This window comes from Phyllostomus hastatus, unplaced genomic scaffold (genome assembly GCF_019186645.2).
Source record: "Phyllostomus hastatus isolate PE091 unplaced genomic scaffold, TTU_PhHast_1.1 phas_contig_29, whole genome shotgun sequence".
Taxonomy (NCBI): domain Eukaryota; kingdom Metazoa; phylum Chordata; class Mammalia; order Chiroptera; family Phyllostomidae; genus Phyllostomus; species Phyllostomus hastatus.
The window spans coordinates 44311659-44326112 of NW_025333835.1; the positions used below are offsets into that span (position 1 = coordinate 44311659).

A 14454-nucleotide genomic window follows, 5' to 3' on the forward strand; every position below is an offset into this window, starting at 1 on the left:
GAGCGGCAGGCCGGTCTGCACGGGTGACCTGGGAAGGGGACCTGGGAAGCATCCCGGGCCAGAGCGCAGGCCCAGGCTTTTGCCCCGGGGGGCGCATTGGGGGGGGGGGGACGTGCTGTGAAGACTGTCCCAGCGCTCATCAGCCCCGCCCGGGCCAGGAGCAGCTGTGTCCTGAGCTGGGGCGGCCGCTGGCCAGCATCGTCGTGGGGCTCTGGGCTGTGTGACCGCTGGAACGCCCTGCGGATCACTCCGCACTGTGCTGCAGGTGCCCGTGGAGGTGAAAGGGCCTCATGGGCCGGGTGCCGCCTCCCGGCTGGCCTGTCGTAAGGAACTGACCGCCCTGCAGGGGGCTCGGGCCCGGCTGGTGGCTGGTCGCGGCTGGCTGGAGCTTCAGGCTCTTTGAATCTCCTGCAGCCTCTGAGCCTTTGCCCATTCTGGCTGCTCTTCAGGAAGGGAATTAGTTCCCATTCGTGAGAGTCTCTGAGGGCGGGGTGGAGCGTGCAGGTGTGTGTGATCGCCTCCTGGCTCTGAGGTGGCTGAGTCAGGTAGCAGGAGATCTTTGCTTGAGTGAGCTTGTATGCCCTGTTCGCTGTCATGCCCAAGAGCCTTTGCCAGTGCTCGCTCTTCTCGAATGCCCCTCCCTCGGCCGGGAACACCCCTCCCTCGGCCAGGGAACTCACCTTCCCATGTCCGCCTCAGACGCCCCCTCCTCCGAGCAGCTCCCCCTGATCCGCACACTCAGACCCTGGGCCTCCTGGCAGGCGGGATCGGCCACAGCCTCACTCACCGCTGCTCCCCAGCGCTCTGTGCCCTGCCCTCCACTCCCTGATTTCTGGCCCAGCCGTCCTCTGTGGCCGCAGCACCTCCCGTCCAGCAGTGGTCGGCGCCCAGGAGCGAGCGCTCCCTGCGGGGGCCCGAGCCCCCTCACAGGGCCGGGTGGTTTGCAGAGTGCCTGCCTTTCTCCCGGCACCAACCGGGCCGGCTGCTTTGTGCGCGTTCGTCCATTCACCGGTCGGGCCTGGGAAGTAGCACCCCGTTCTCCCGGCGAGGAAATCGCGGCCCCAGCAGGCCCAGCCCTGGTTCCGGGCACAGACCCGGTGAGAGAGGCCTCCCGGAGTTCAGTTCTGGCGCAGGTGGTCTCTTCCCCTGGGCTGCTCTGCACGAGCCGGGCCGGGCCGGAGCCTCTCTGAGCCTCGGGCTCCTGGAGTAAAATCAGGTCGTGGTTCGCGCTCCACCTGCCTCCCTGGCAGAACCAGGTGAGGGACGTGAAAGGCTCTGGATGTGAAAGTGCTCTGCGTTCGTTGGTAAAGCGCTGAGCAAATACAAGATAACAGTATCTCAGACCAGTCCAGGGCTTGCCTCATTGACTCTTTGTAACATGCCCCTAATCTCCCCTTCCTGTTAACTTCTTCCCATTTCCTGCAGAGGACCCGAGATACCCCTTATCTCAGAGCACAAATAATTACCCCTCGAAGGACTCCGGGAGAGATTGCAGTGCGTTTTTTTTTTTCTTTTTTCCTTTTTTGCCAGACCTTCCCCAGCAATAAGTAGTCTGGACCCTAATCTCCGCAGATTTACGGCCCCGGTCTCTCAGACCGGCCTTTCGGAGCTGTCAGCCACCTGCCAGCAATAAAACTCAGTGACTGTGTCGGCACACCACGCCCCTCTCCTCTGGGGCTGTGACACTGCCGCCTGGTGTTTCCGGGCGCTTCTCCTCGGTGCACGCCGTCCGCCTCCTGCTCTCCACGTCCTCGTCGCCCACCCTCCTCCTCGTCCGCTGGGCCCTTCCCCATCTCCTCTGCCTCGTGGAGACTTAGCCGTGAGCTCCGGTTTCCTCGGTCCTCTATCGCACGAAGGCACTTGGGGACCCGTGCACGAGGCGAGGGGTCGGGGCACAGTGCCACCTTCACCTCGAAACAAGCGCTGGTGCCCCCGAGGCCCTCCTCCCCTGCAGGGGCAGATGGCGCTGCTGGGCCCCTCGGCGCCCAAAGCCGCGCCGAGAGAGACCCGGGGTCTGCCTTGTTCCTCCCATCGCACGTGCCTGGGATGGAGTGGAGCTGCCTCCTGGCCACCGGGAGCTCGCAGGCTACTACTGCGTGTCTTCGTGCTGCTGTCTGGGTGCTGCTCCCGCCCAGAATTCCCTTCTCCCTTCTCCCACCCCTCCCCCTGCCCTGCGGTGCCCCGGACGCCTGCGTCCGGACGTCCTTCTGTGGGCCCCTCGCCGTTTCCAGCCCCCACTCCCCAGCTCACGCCACCACGCCCAGGTCCCTGCCGTCCACTCCCTCCGTCCACCGTGTCCATTGAGTGCCCGCCCCGCCCGCTGCACTGGGCGTGGGGGACAGTGTGGTCCGCTCACGTCTCTGCCGCATTCACCGTGAGCTGCCGGGAGGCAGACCCTCCCGCTCTCACCTGCAGCGCCCGGCTGGTCTGCCCGCCGCCTGCGGGAGTGAGCGGGTCCGAGGGCAGCGGACCACGGGCGTGTCTCTCCGCACAGGGATGCCGTTCTTCAAAAACACTGACGGCAGCTAAGTCGTGCACTTGTGGGTGTCTAAGGCCGGAATCTCGTCTGTGGTGCGGTTTACGCTCGCTCACTAGAGCCAGTCACCCATCTAGTAGTGAGCGTGAGTCTGTGTGTGTTTAGTGTGCGCGTCTCTGGTTTGTTGATCCCGGAAAGTGGAGACAGAACAGGTGCTTACTGTTACTCTGGAGCCATCCTCTCTGGCTTTGGTTCTAAAGTTCGGCTTGACTTAGTGACTCAGGAATGAATATTCATGTCACACATTAGATGCTCCTCGGTGTATAACTGCAGAACAAGTAAATTAAGATTTAATTGTTTACATTACAGAGATTTTTCCATTGAAAATATTTTACCAGGTATAAATTTTCAGCTGACTTTGTATGTGTCAGGATTTGTGTTTGTTTAATATTTATGGGATTTAAGTCACAATTCTTTAAACCGTGACACGTTTTGTAAAGTCAGGTTTGCCGTTGTAGCTCACATCGCTGAGACCTTGTGCACGGGTAAGTGTAAGGTAAGAACTGTGTGCAGTGCGGTTCGCGGGGGCGACGGACGGCCCAACCGCGTCGGCGGCAGGCGGCGCCCGCGGGGACGGTCCGCCCGCCGTGCCCGGAGGTCGCGCACGACCGGCAACACGCGGACTGCTCCTCTGCAGAAAACCGAGTCTGGCGTTCCCTCCAAAGGTGGCGTCACACCACCTTTCTGTTGTAACCCATTTCAGATCGCCAGTACCATTCTGCATTGTACATGGGAAGGTCCCTGAGTCTGCCTTAAGAAATGGAAGCAGACAGAAATGCCTTTCACCTGTGCTGTTTCTCTCAGGTACAACATCGAGCCCAGCATATACTGCCCGTTCTTCTCCCTCGGCGCCTGCATGGATGGCCTCAGCGTCCTGTTCCACAGCCTGTTCGGGATCTCGCTGTTCGCCGAGCCGCCCGCGAAGGGGGAGGTGTGGTGCGAGGACGTCCGGAAGCTGGTGAGCGTCCTCCCGGTCCGAGCCGGGCCCTCTCGCTCTGTCGGGGGCAGGGGGGGTCCCTGTTGTCGGGTGGCTTCGCCCGGGCAGAGGGTCTCCCCTTGTTCCCGTTTCACGGAAACCCCGGACGACCACTTCCCACACCGGGCCCTGGATGGAGGAAACCTGGCTCTCGGCAGCCGGTCCGTGCCGGGGCTGGGCGCCAGCGCAGCTGCGGGCTCAGTTCTCCGGGAGGGAGAGCGTCCGGGAGCCTTCGGGGGTCGGGCGTGCACCCCGACAAGTGGTGGTGGAAGGAAATTAGTCTCTTCCATCCCAGCCGAGCCGCGTGCGGGTCCCTCCTGGCGCTCCCCGCGTCCGCTGCACCGGTCACCTTCCTTCCCTCCACGCCGCCCCGTCTGCGGCAGCTCTGTGTCTGCGGGAGCTCCGTCAGCATCAGACTCAGTTAGTCCTGGGGCTGCCGCGACTTCCGGGGCGACACCGTCCTGGCCCGGACTCCGCCCACCTCCCACTAGGGCCGCCGTGCTTGGGCCTGAGTGCGTCCACGTTTTCCTGTGGGGTTTTGAGGGCTGTCGGCCCGTGGCTGTCACGGAGACTTCGTGTGCTCACGCATCTCACGTGCTGTTTCCATGCCACCACGCTGTGCACTCGCTGCTGTGTCTCCAGAAACGAACACCGTCCCTTTGTCCCCGGCTGTGCCCGCACGGGATCGTGAGGCGGAGGGACTGGCAGCTCGAGTGGGGGCACGGAGCTCCCCCACCCGGGGCTTCCTCTGTCTGCGTGGAACACCCTTCAGAAGCGGCAGCGACCGGCGGGGCGCGGAGGTGCGGCGGGAGGAGGGGCAGTGGGAGGAAGCGCCGGCGGTGACAGACGGGGAGAGGGCAGCCTGCAGGGGGTGGGCGCCCCCCAGGATGCGAGCCCCGTTGGGCCGCACCGCCGGCCCGCTGCTCACGGCCATCTCGCTGACCATGGGGGTGTCGCGGGGAGCAGGCAGGCAGGGCGAAGGGCCCGAGCAAGGGTGGCGGGCCTCCTCGAACCCTCCGAGAGCTGAGGAGAAAACGGGGCCTGTCTCGAGACGGCTCGGGAGGGAGAAAGCACCGAAATGTCGGTGTCCGCCGCGGTGCGCGACTCGTCCGTGGGCGGGCACACGCAGGCCGCAGCCGTTGGTGTGGGAAGTAACACGACCTTGATGCATGGTGACACACAGGGAGACCTGGGTCACGCGCTCACACCTGCAGACGCCCTCTGCCGGGCCTCGGGCAGACTCGGGTGGGGGTGTTCTCCCACGGCAGAGCCTCTCGGGGACCCTCCCAGGTAAACCGCACCCGTCTTTTCCAGGCCGTGGTGCACGACACGGAGGGACTGCTGGGCCACATCTACTGCGACTTCTTCCAGCGGGCGGGCAAGCCGCACCAGGTGACGCTCCGCTCCCCACCCCCCCCCCCCCCCGGTCTCCCTGGAGGTGGCCAGCTCGCGTTGGTGCACGTGTGAGCGTTAGGGCGCTCTCCGGCGTGGTCCCCTGACCAGACGGCGCTGACACTGGTTACTGGAGGTGGAAATTTGAAGTCAGCGCAGAATTGAAACAGAAGCAGCATGAAAGCCATCACACGCGTCTGTACAGGTCACTTCTGTCCGAGTCATGGTGACGGTGACAGTAATGGTGATGGCCGGCACTTCATTAGCCTTTTTATGTCGTTTCCTACTTTCGAACATTCACCTCAACCTGTTGAATCAGACACTGACATTAGGAGGAAACTGAGACCAGAGAGGTTAGGTTACTTGCCCTGCATCACACAGCTGGAAGTGCTGGGATTTGAACCCAAACATTCTGGCCAGAGCCACAGCTCCTGGTCACTTCCTGCACTCATCGGTGGGCCTGGCTGGACATTGCGGAAGATACAGTGGTTTCTTTATCTGTGGGGGGCCGTCCCAGAACCCCAGTGGATGCCCGAAACCACCAATAGCACTCCCGCCCCCCGTCTGTGCTGCACTTGGTGTTGCACATGCACACCTGGGACGAAGTCTGGTTCATTGTGAGAGGGTAACCACCCCCAGCAGTGGGCCGGGCCGGTCAAACCACGTGCCGTAACAAAACTCGGGTGAACGTGGTCTCTCCCTCACTCCGACGAGGCAGCGGTGACGCTTGTACGGGCATGCCGGTCCGAGCGCGAGGTGGGCCCAGGGTCTCGGTCGCCCGATGCCCAGTCCCGGGCTCTCCCTCCCCGCCTGGACGGCTGGTGGGGGGCAGGGCAGTGACCAGGAGCGCTGGCTCCTGGGGTCCCCCAGGTGCCCGTCCGGGAGGCAGCCAGCCTCGCCGAGCGTCCTTGGGTGCGTGGCAGTGTCCCCTGACTTCCGAGCTGCCCCGTGGGTGGTTGTGAAGAACCAGCAGTAAGTGTAGGTGGTCTCAGCCCGTCCCAGGAGCTGCACAGACCCCTCGCTTTGCGCGAGGTGAGAGCTCCGAGTGGTGAAGACGAGGGGCGCGGAGGGCGTCTGCTGGCTCCGTGCGGGTCTCAGTGCACGTTAGTCCTCCCCCACCCTCAGGAGCCCAGTGTCTGTCGGTCCCTGAGGGCTTGTGACCGTGGGGGGCGCGGGCCTCTGCTCCGTGAGGGCGGCGTGCCCAGCACGTGGTGCAGCGCCCGCCCGGCACAGGGTCCCGGAGTGCTTGGACTAACCCACGTAGTAGCTCAGCGTATCGGTGGTGGTTCTGAAAGGTAACGTGTTAGCACCACGAAGGGCTGAGAGGACTTTGCGTCTGTCACTACTAAATGGAGTAAGAACAGAGTCAAGTTAAAACTGGAGCCCGAGAGCACAGTTTGTTTGATACGGTGGTGTGTGCACTGAGACGGCTCTCCCCTTGACGCTGCCTAACGCCGCCCTCCGCCCTGCCCCTGGTTCTCAAGGACTGCCACTTCACGATCCGCGGGGGCCGGCTGAAGGAGGACGGGGACTACCAGCTGCCCGTGGTGGTCCTCATGCTGAGTCTCCCCCCGTCCTCGAGGAGCGCGCCGACGCTGCTGACGCCGGGGATGATGGAGAACCTGTTCCACGAGATGGGGCACGCCATGCACTCCATGCTGGGGCGCACCCGCTACCAGCACACCACCGGTGAGCCCCGGAGGGCGCTTCCGCTCCGCGCGGCTCTTGGGGAGCCTGCGTGTCACTTCGAGTGGGAAGGAAGCTCTTTCTGCAGGAAACCTGACCCTTTGTCAGTACATTGTCCTGTGGTCGCTAACCCCAGGTCGCCTCATCCTGTCCTTCCAACTGCTGTGCAGCCCAGTCCCTCACCCTTCTTTTCTTCCTGCCGACCCTCCTCTCTGAGGGGTAAGCTCAGGGGTCTGTCTGCTGAGTTTGTGCCATTTTACATTTTATACTTCGTAAGTTTCAGCTGAGGCTCAGCGTGTATGCGAGTACAAGGGGGGACCCAAGAAAACCCCAGAATTATCTTCTGGAGGGCGGCCCCTGGGGGTACAGGCTTCCCCTGCTAGGCGAGTGCTCTGGGACCCCATCAGGATCCGTGGACCGGCTGGCAGTGTTGTGAGAGGCTGCGCCCTGGCTTCAGTGAACTGTTTCTGAAGACTTAATGCTTTTGCCCGTTTCAGGGTGGGTGATTTACGAGCACGTCTGCCCACACCATGCTTGGGTGTTCAGCAGTTTTTGACCAAAAACTGCAAGACCCCCATGCCCCACCCTCCCTGTTCATCCAATGTCACCCTGGGTGACTTCTTTGTTTCCCTGATGAGAAAAGTCCTTACAAGGGAAAGTACTGTCCACGTGGAAGAGGTGAAAACAAAAAAATAGCAGAAGCACTAAAAGGTGTCAAGATCGGTGAGTTCAGAACATGTTTTGAGCAGTGGAAGAAAGTCTCAGTAGGTGTACTACATCCACTGGAGAGCACTCGAAGCTGACTGAAGTTTAAACCTGTGAGAGTGAACACACAATTTTTATAAATGCACTCTGGGTTTTTGGGATTCCCCCTCATAAATATGTATTTTCTTAGTGCCTAGCACAGAGTAAGTGAATGCATGTTGCCTTTTTTCCCCCAAAATCAGTTATGAAACACATTAAAAGCATGCTGAAAGAGTGCGATACATTAGTTTTTATTTTTCTTGCACTTCCCCCTGTGTGAACTCCATCTTCCCTGCTCACCTGTGCCCGCACCTGGTGGCACGGTGGACTTCCCTCGAGGTCCTCTGCACGGCACGCTGTCCATTTGGTCTGCCTTCCACCCCTGGCCCGTCGTTCCCGCCCCCTCCTGATTAACTGACTTCGCTCACACAGTGGGGGGGTGGGGGGGAGGAGAAGATAAGTGAGAAGACTGTGAAAGGGCCAGACAGAAGCATAAAACGTCACTGAAAAAGTTCTTACGGGATTTGTTGCTTTGAGTACTCTTGCTTTCCATCTGCACTGAGGGCTGACTTTGTTGCAAGAAACAATCCATGGATAAAACGAAGTTCTTTTAAAAGAAATGACGGCTAAAAGTTTTTGGTGGTGGAACCCAGTGAATTAAATACAAATGCTATATCAAATGTCAGAATGGTTTAATGTGCATTTCACGTATAGCTCAGCATAGCTGAAGACAGGCTTGTTTGTAGAGGGTTTGAGTCACTGCTTCACAAGGTGTTTTATCCAGCTGTGCAAATATTTTCTTTTACTTTCGATATACAGGAAAACATGTAGGATTATAATAAACTTTTATGCAAATATGTGCATTGATTTTATAGAAATAAAATCTTGATTTAATGAATTAAAACTTATCATAGTTCATCAGAAGTACAAATAAAAATTTTAAAAGAACATGTAAAAAGTAAGATAAATATGTTGATTTGATTCTTGCCAACTTTTTCTTTCTTTTCCCCACATTTTAGGGACCAGGTGCCCCACCGACTTCGCTGAGGTTCCTTCTGTCCTGATGGAGTACTTTGCCAACGACTACCGCGTGGTTAGCCAGTTCGCCCGGCACTACCGGACGGGGCAGGTAGGGGGCACTGGTGGGTCACGCCGCCCCCTGGGCTGCGGCGTCGGCCAGTGGGACCTGCCGGCTGATGCAGAGCTCCACGCTGCTTCCCCACTCTGTCACCCTCGCTCAGTGCCCGGATCTTTCTCTGGGTCTTTTTTTTCTTGATGCTCTTCCTTTTTGGGGGGTGGGGGTGTGGGGGGAGGGGCTGGCCTGTAGAATCCCCGTCGCAGCGCACACTGTGTGGACAGGTAGCTGCTCTCAATGGCGCACGCCCGGTGACATCCTCCTCCCTCCCCGGCGCCCGTGTCCCGGGGAGGCGCTCTCCCCAGTTCCCCGGAGGCGGCAGCCAGCTGTCCCGCCGCGGAGGCCGCCCGCCTGCCCCGCTCCGAAGGCCTTTCCTCCCCTCCTCCCCTCCTCCCCTCCGCGCTTCCCGAAGAAGTGCGTGCGCTCGGTCTGAATGTCCGCGGTGGTTCCTACCACAGAACTGCGTTGCCCTGTTTTCCCAGTGTGCTTAGCGTCTGTGTGAGGATACGTGTGCACCTTCTTCAGTATCAAGTTTTGGGTGTAAATAGTGCGTTGTCATTTTAAGTAAATTAAAATTCTGTGAAGTAGGCTCTGAACGAGAAATGCCATGCAGCGAGTTAGCTGCGTGCCCAGCCCGCGCACCGTGGGGGAGGGGCCCTTCCCCCGCTCTGAGAACTGTGGGTGCAGGCCACGCGTGAGCCAGCCACGCGCCCCGCGGGCCGTGCCGCTCAGGGTGGGGGTGTAAGCGCACACTCGTCTCCGAGTCGTCAGCCTTCAGAAGCGCGCCTCGCACGGGAAAGGCTCGAGAAGAAATTAAATGAAGGAATGAATGGAGTCCGAAAAAAGGGCCCAGGCCACCTCTGTCTGGGACTCTTCTCTAGTGCCGTCCCCAGATGCATAACCTGACTTGGCCATGCCTGTCTTTTCTGGAGGAATTGATTTTTACCGAACCATTATTGTCAACTGCAGAATAATGCGCGTGTTTCTGGATGATTCATCGGGGTTCGTCTTCCTCATAATCCATTTCAGGGACTGGGTGATGGCATTGAATATCGGTGATCCAGTTAGCTAACTAGTGAGCTGCAAAGAACTACTCGGGAAATTGTGCAGGTTCAGCCAGTATCGTAGGTGCCCACACAGCTCATGAGGAAACAGCATGACCCATCACGGCCCCACATCCGGGGACTGGGGGTGGGTAGGACCCCTGGTCAGATTCCTCCTTTTGCAGTGAACTGGTCCCTGCCAGGGTCCCGGGCAGCAGAGCCGGAGACCGGGGAGCAGAGCCACGGACACAGGGCCTGGGCCAGGACGGAGGGCCCGGCTCACTGGCGGGTGGCGGAGGGGGCATTGCTTGGGGCGTGCTGGAGGGGCGGGCTCTTGAGGAAGCTCTGTGTGGGGGGGCCATCAGCCTGTCTCATAAACAGTGTGTGTTGAGGAGACCCTGAGGACACACCCAGGTCCTTCAGTTGGGAAATGTTTGCTGAGTTTTTACTCTGCACCCGGCACTGTTCTGAGCATCTAGGAAACAGCCAAACATAAGACGCAGTGCAGTGCTCACTGGGCCTTCAGGCCCTGGGGCGGGGGGAGCTGGGTCGGGCGGCTCGGCAGGGGATTCCAGCCCGAGGAGGAGGACGAGGACGGGCTGCACAGAGCGGTGGAGAGACCCCAGCCGTGGGGAGACGCTGGCTGAGGCCAGGGCACCAGGGTGGGGGGGGCAGGAAAGAGACCCAGAATGGCCTTGGTTGTAGAACTTGCTCCCAGCCTCAGCGTGCCTCTCCCCCCCCACCCCCCGCCCCTTCCCCTCCCAGCCCCTTACCAGACCACCCTGGGCGAGGGCGGGGGGTTTTCTGAGCCTCGTTCACCCTGGGCTTTGCCGCCACTTCCCCCGTGGGAGCTGCGTTTACTCCTTCTGCCCCCACCCATTTTCTCCCTGGCCTCTGGGCGCAGCTCCTCGGGTTCCCCTGGGACTTGGGGGCTTTCCGCAGCCCTTAGGACCAGGGTCTCGGGGAGGGTGTGCCAGCGTAGAGCCGAGCAGGGGTGAGGGCCGGCCCGGGGCGGCAGTGTCGCAGGGGCAGCAGAGTCCGGGGCTGCTGGAAGCGTGGCTGCGGGCCCTGGGCCTGGATCGGGGACAGGGAGCGAGCGGGGAGGCCCAGCTCGAGGTGGGCGCGTGCGGCCCTGTTTCTGGACGTGTGGGTGGCGGTCGTCGTCCGTGTGGTCGTGGGTGGGGCCCGTCTGACATCCGCAGCCCACTGGGCACCGCAGACGAGTGGGGACAATCGGCATGGAGGTGGCGTGGGGCCTGGGGGCGGGGGGGGGGGGGGTGAGACTTTCCCGTGAAAGAAGCGGCAGGCATCTAGAGATCACCTAGAGGTCACCTGGAAAGGGGCCGTCCGAGCTCGGTTGTGCCTGGGACCACATGGTGGCAGGGACAGCACACAGCCCGGAGCCCTCAGGGCCGGGTGGGCCCCGCGCAGGGGCCGAGGCCGGTGTGGGGGCCCTCTGCCCACAGGGCGGAGAGGCTGGGGCCTGGGGCCTGGGCGCCGAGGGTGTCCCGCAGAGGGCGGCTTGCCTCTCATCCCTAACCCTTCCGGGAAGAGGAACCGGCTCGGATGAGATGGTTTCCTGAGCACAGTCCCAAAATGCCCTTCAGAGCAGAGGAGACAGGAAGAGAGCACGAGCTGCTTTGGACTCCTTCAGGTGCCCGACTCGAAGACGCAGCGGGTGGTAGGCCTGCAGGCAGCTGCGGAGGGGTTCCCAGTGACCGCGGGGCTCCCCCGGCGAGTGGGAGGCCGCCCACGGCCAGGGTGGGCAGCGCCGGGAGCTCCACGGGCGCTGGTCTCCGCCTGCCGCGGGGGGGGGGCGGGTCCAGGCTCTTGGTGTTTCACTTTGGGGCGGTTCTCGCCATAAGGACCAGGAGCTAGTGCCCTGAAATCCAAGTCTCGTAACTGAAGGACCCACACGAAGAGGAACAGGACCGCACTCCTGTGCTTCATTTCCTGTCCTGCTTCGAGAGGGGAAAGGGTGTTCGGTTGGTTTGTCTCGGACCGTCCTGTGGCGCACTCCCGAGAGCTGCCGGTGGGGAGACGTGCGGGTGACTCACTAGCCCCTGCAGGCATCGTGCCTGAGGGGCAGCACGGAGGGGGGCTGCTCGGCAGGGCCTCGGCCGCATCCCGGCCAGCCGTCAGAGGCGGCGGGCACCCGGGGTGCGCGCTGGAGGGGCGGGCTGTCTCCGCAAGCTGCGACATCAGAGCCGAAGCAGGTTATTGGAGGTTAATCTTAAAACCCCTGCCGCAGGTGCAAGGGGGTGTGGGTTGATTGGGGAGCAGTCGTGTGAAAAAAGATGCCCGTGTTTAAACACCACAAACTCAGCACGAATCAGCACTCTGAACGGCGGCGTCCCCCCGCAGGCCGGCTGGCCTCGGGCGGCTCCAGGGACCCGCCGTGTCCGGGACCGAGAGGCTGCCGTCTGCTTCTCGTGCCTGTGGGCTCTGGCCTGCAGCCCCGCCCCGTGCGCCCGAGAGGCGCGGGCCGTGGTGGAGAGCAGAGGGCACTCACAGGCGGGCGAGACAGTTGCGGTTGCGGTCGGGACAGCCACGTCCCGGGACCGGCCCGCCCTGCGCCGGGGCGGGAGCAGAGGGGGGGGGTCCGGCAAGACACGGGCCACACCGTGCAGCTCTCCCGCGCCCGCCCAGGAAGGGCCGCTGGTAGGGTGCCAGGGCCTGGCCGCTGCTAACATGCAAAGGAGGGGTCAGGTCCGCGCCGAAGTTTTCCCGGCGTGTCTGTGGCTGAGCCGTGACCCGAGCGTCACAGCGGGCTGGCAGCTGAGCAGCAGCGCAGAGAACCGAGGCCCAGGGTCTTCCTTTGTGGCCTCCGACGGCCGACCGCACCCTCGCAGCTGTCCCGATCTTTCCCTTTCCCGCCAGCGCCCCTGCCAGCCACTCCGGGAGCAGGAAACCCTCCCCAGGGCGCCGCTCTCTCCGGGAGGGGGCCGCGATCCCCGTCCTCCCTTAACGCCCTCAGGTGCAGCCCCGGGGCGCCGGACACGGAGCCTAGGGTCTGCCGCCTTCACCACACCTAAGGGCCCCGGCCGGCGGTACGGAGAGCCTTCCGGCTCTGTCCCCGTCGCCGCCATGTGTCCACAGACCCTCCTCGCCTTTCAGACCAAAAACTCGGCTTCCGTGAAACACCGACTCCCCTTCGCCTCCCTCCCCAGCCCCCGCAGCCCCCTCCCCAGCCCCCGCAGCCCCCTCCCCAGCACCTGCAGCCCCCGTGCCTCGCCGTCTCCGACGCTGACCTCTCTGGCCGCCTTGCCTGAGTGGAACCGTACGGTGTTGGTCCTTTGCCCCTGGCTCAGTGCACCCAGTGTCATGTGTCGAAGGCTGACCCCTGTGACAACACATGTCAGAACTTCCTTTCTGTTTAAGGCTAGACAGTATTCCATTGTATGGAAGGGGGGCAGCATAAAACCAGCATTTATTTATAAGAAATTGTGTATTCTTACACGGTGAAGTTCCAGCCAGCTTCAAAGGACTCTTCCTGTGATGCAGCTCACCTGTGGAGACATTGTTCCACTGCTCAGAATGCTTCTTGAACTCATTGGTTTTGATGTCTTCTGGTGCTTCTGCCACTGTTTGTCTCACCTCCTCCACGTGGACCGAGTGTTTCTCTCTGAGGACGTTTCTCACCCGGGGAAACAGCAAGAGTCGCTCGGGTGAGATCCGGTGGACAGGGAGGGTGGGGCCGCAGGGGTCACGCTGGTTTTCGGTCAGAAACAGCTGAACACTCGGCGCGCTGTGGTGCGCTCGTACGTCACCCGTCATGGAATGGGCAGACACGTTGCAAGAGTCTTCGAAAACAAAAATTCCCTGAAGCCAAACCCAGCCTCTCACAACTGTGCCAGCTGGTACACTGATCCCGATGGGCTCCCACAACACTCACCTGGCAGGGAAAGCCTGTCCTACCAGGGGCCTGCCCTCCGGAAGATAATTCCGGTTTTGGGGTCCCCCTGCGTACGTACCGCATCTTGTTTGCGCACTCACATGGGTGGGCACTCAGGTTGCATCCACCTCTTGGCAGCTGGGAGTCACGCTGCTGCGAACCTGGCTGTACAAACACCTGCTGTGCAAAAACCCACTCCTAGGGGCTCTGCCTGTGTGCCCAGAAGCCGATTGCTGCTGGATCATGTAGCAGTCCTGTCTTGGATTTTCTGAGCAGCCGCCATGCTGTTCTTCTCCACAGCGACTGCATCTTTCTACGTGCCCACCTTGTGCGCAAGCGTTCTGATGGCTCCACATCCTCGCCGACACTTGTTATTTTCTGTTTTTTTTTATTGCAGCCATCCTAATGGGTGTGAGGTGGTGTATCTCTCTTTATCACTGTAGCTTTATCAAGTTTTCTTCTAGTCTTCAAAATCTTGTCTATTCGTGGGGTTTTGTGTTCTTTCATGTATTTTTGAGAACTAACATTTAAAAAAACAACTCTGATTAGAGTTTAGTTGAGGTTACATTAAATCCACGGATCAATTTAGGGTGAATTGATATCTCTGAATTTGGACTCTTTCAATCCTTGAATGTGACATACCTTTCCAATTGTTAAGTCTTTTTAAAAGTCTTAAAAATTTCTTTCTACAGTGCCCAGAGGGGAGAGGGGAGGGGATAATGGGGAGAAAGAGTGAAGGGTTTACAGGAACAATTACTTTTTAAAAAATGTGTTTCTAAGGGTCTTACTCATCTTTTGTTAAACTTAGCTTTTAGGTGCCTTACCTTTGTGAAATTGTAAGTAGTATATTTTTTATTTATTTTTATTTTTTTAATTCTATTTATTTTTAGTTTCTATAGAGAGGGGAAGGGAAGGAGAGAGGGAGAGAAACATCAACGTGTGGCTGTGTCTCACACACCCCCTACTGGGGATCTGGCCCACAGCCTGGGCATGTGCCCTGCCTGGGAATTGAACCAGCAACCTTCTGATTCACAGGCCCGCACTCAA

At 60.4% G+C, this 14454-nt stretch overlaps 1 protein-coding gene across 2 annotated transcripts in view; it reads left to right on the plus strand.

Moving 5' to 3' along the window:
* The window catches only part of LOC123818903 (mitochondrial intermediate peptidase), an 86440-nt gene that overhangs the window by 29162 nt on the left and 42824 nt on the right, over nt 1–14454 (plus strand). For both annotated transcript variants that reach the window (XM_045839240.1, XM_045839241.1), the window contains exons 11-14: nt 3341–3494; nt 4827–4904; nt 6389–6593; nt 8354–8463. In XM_045839240.1, the coding sequence (XP_045695196.1) occupies nt 3341–3494; nt 4827–4904; nt 6389–6593; nt 8354–8463 (547 nt within the window). The remainder of the gene's footprint in view (nt 1–3340; nt 3495–4826; nt 4905–6388; nt 6594–8353; nt 8464–14454) is intronic.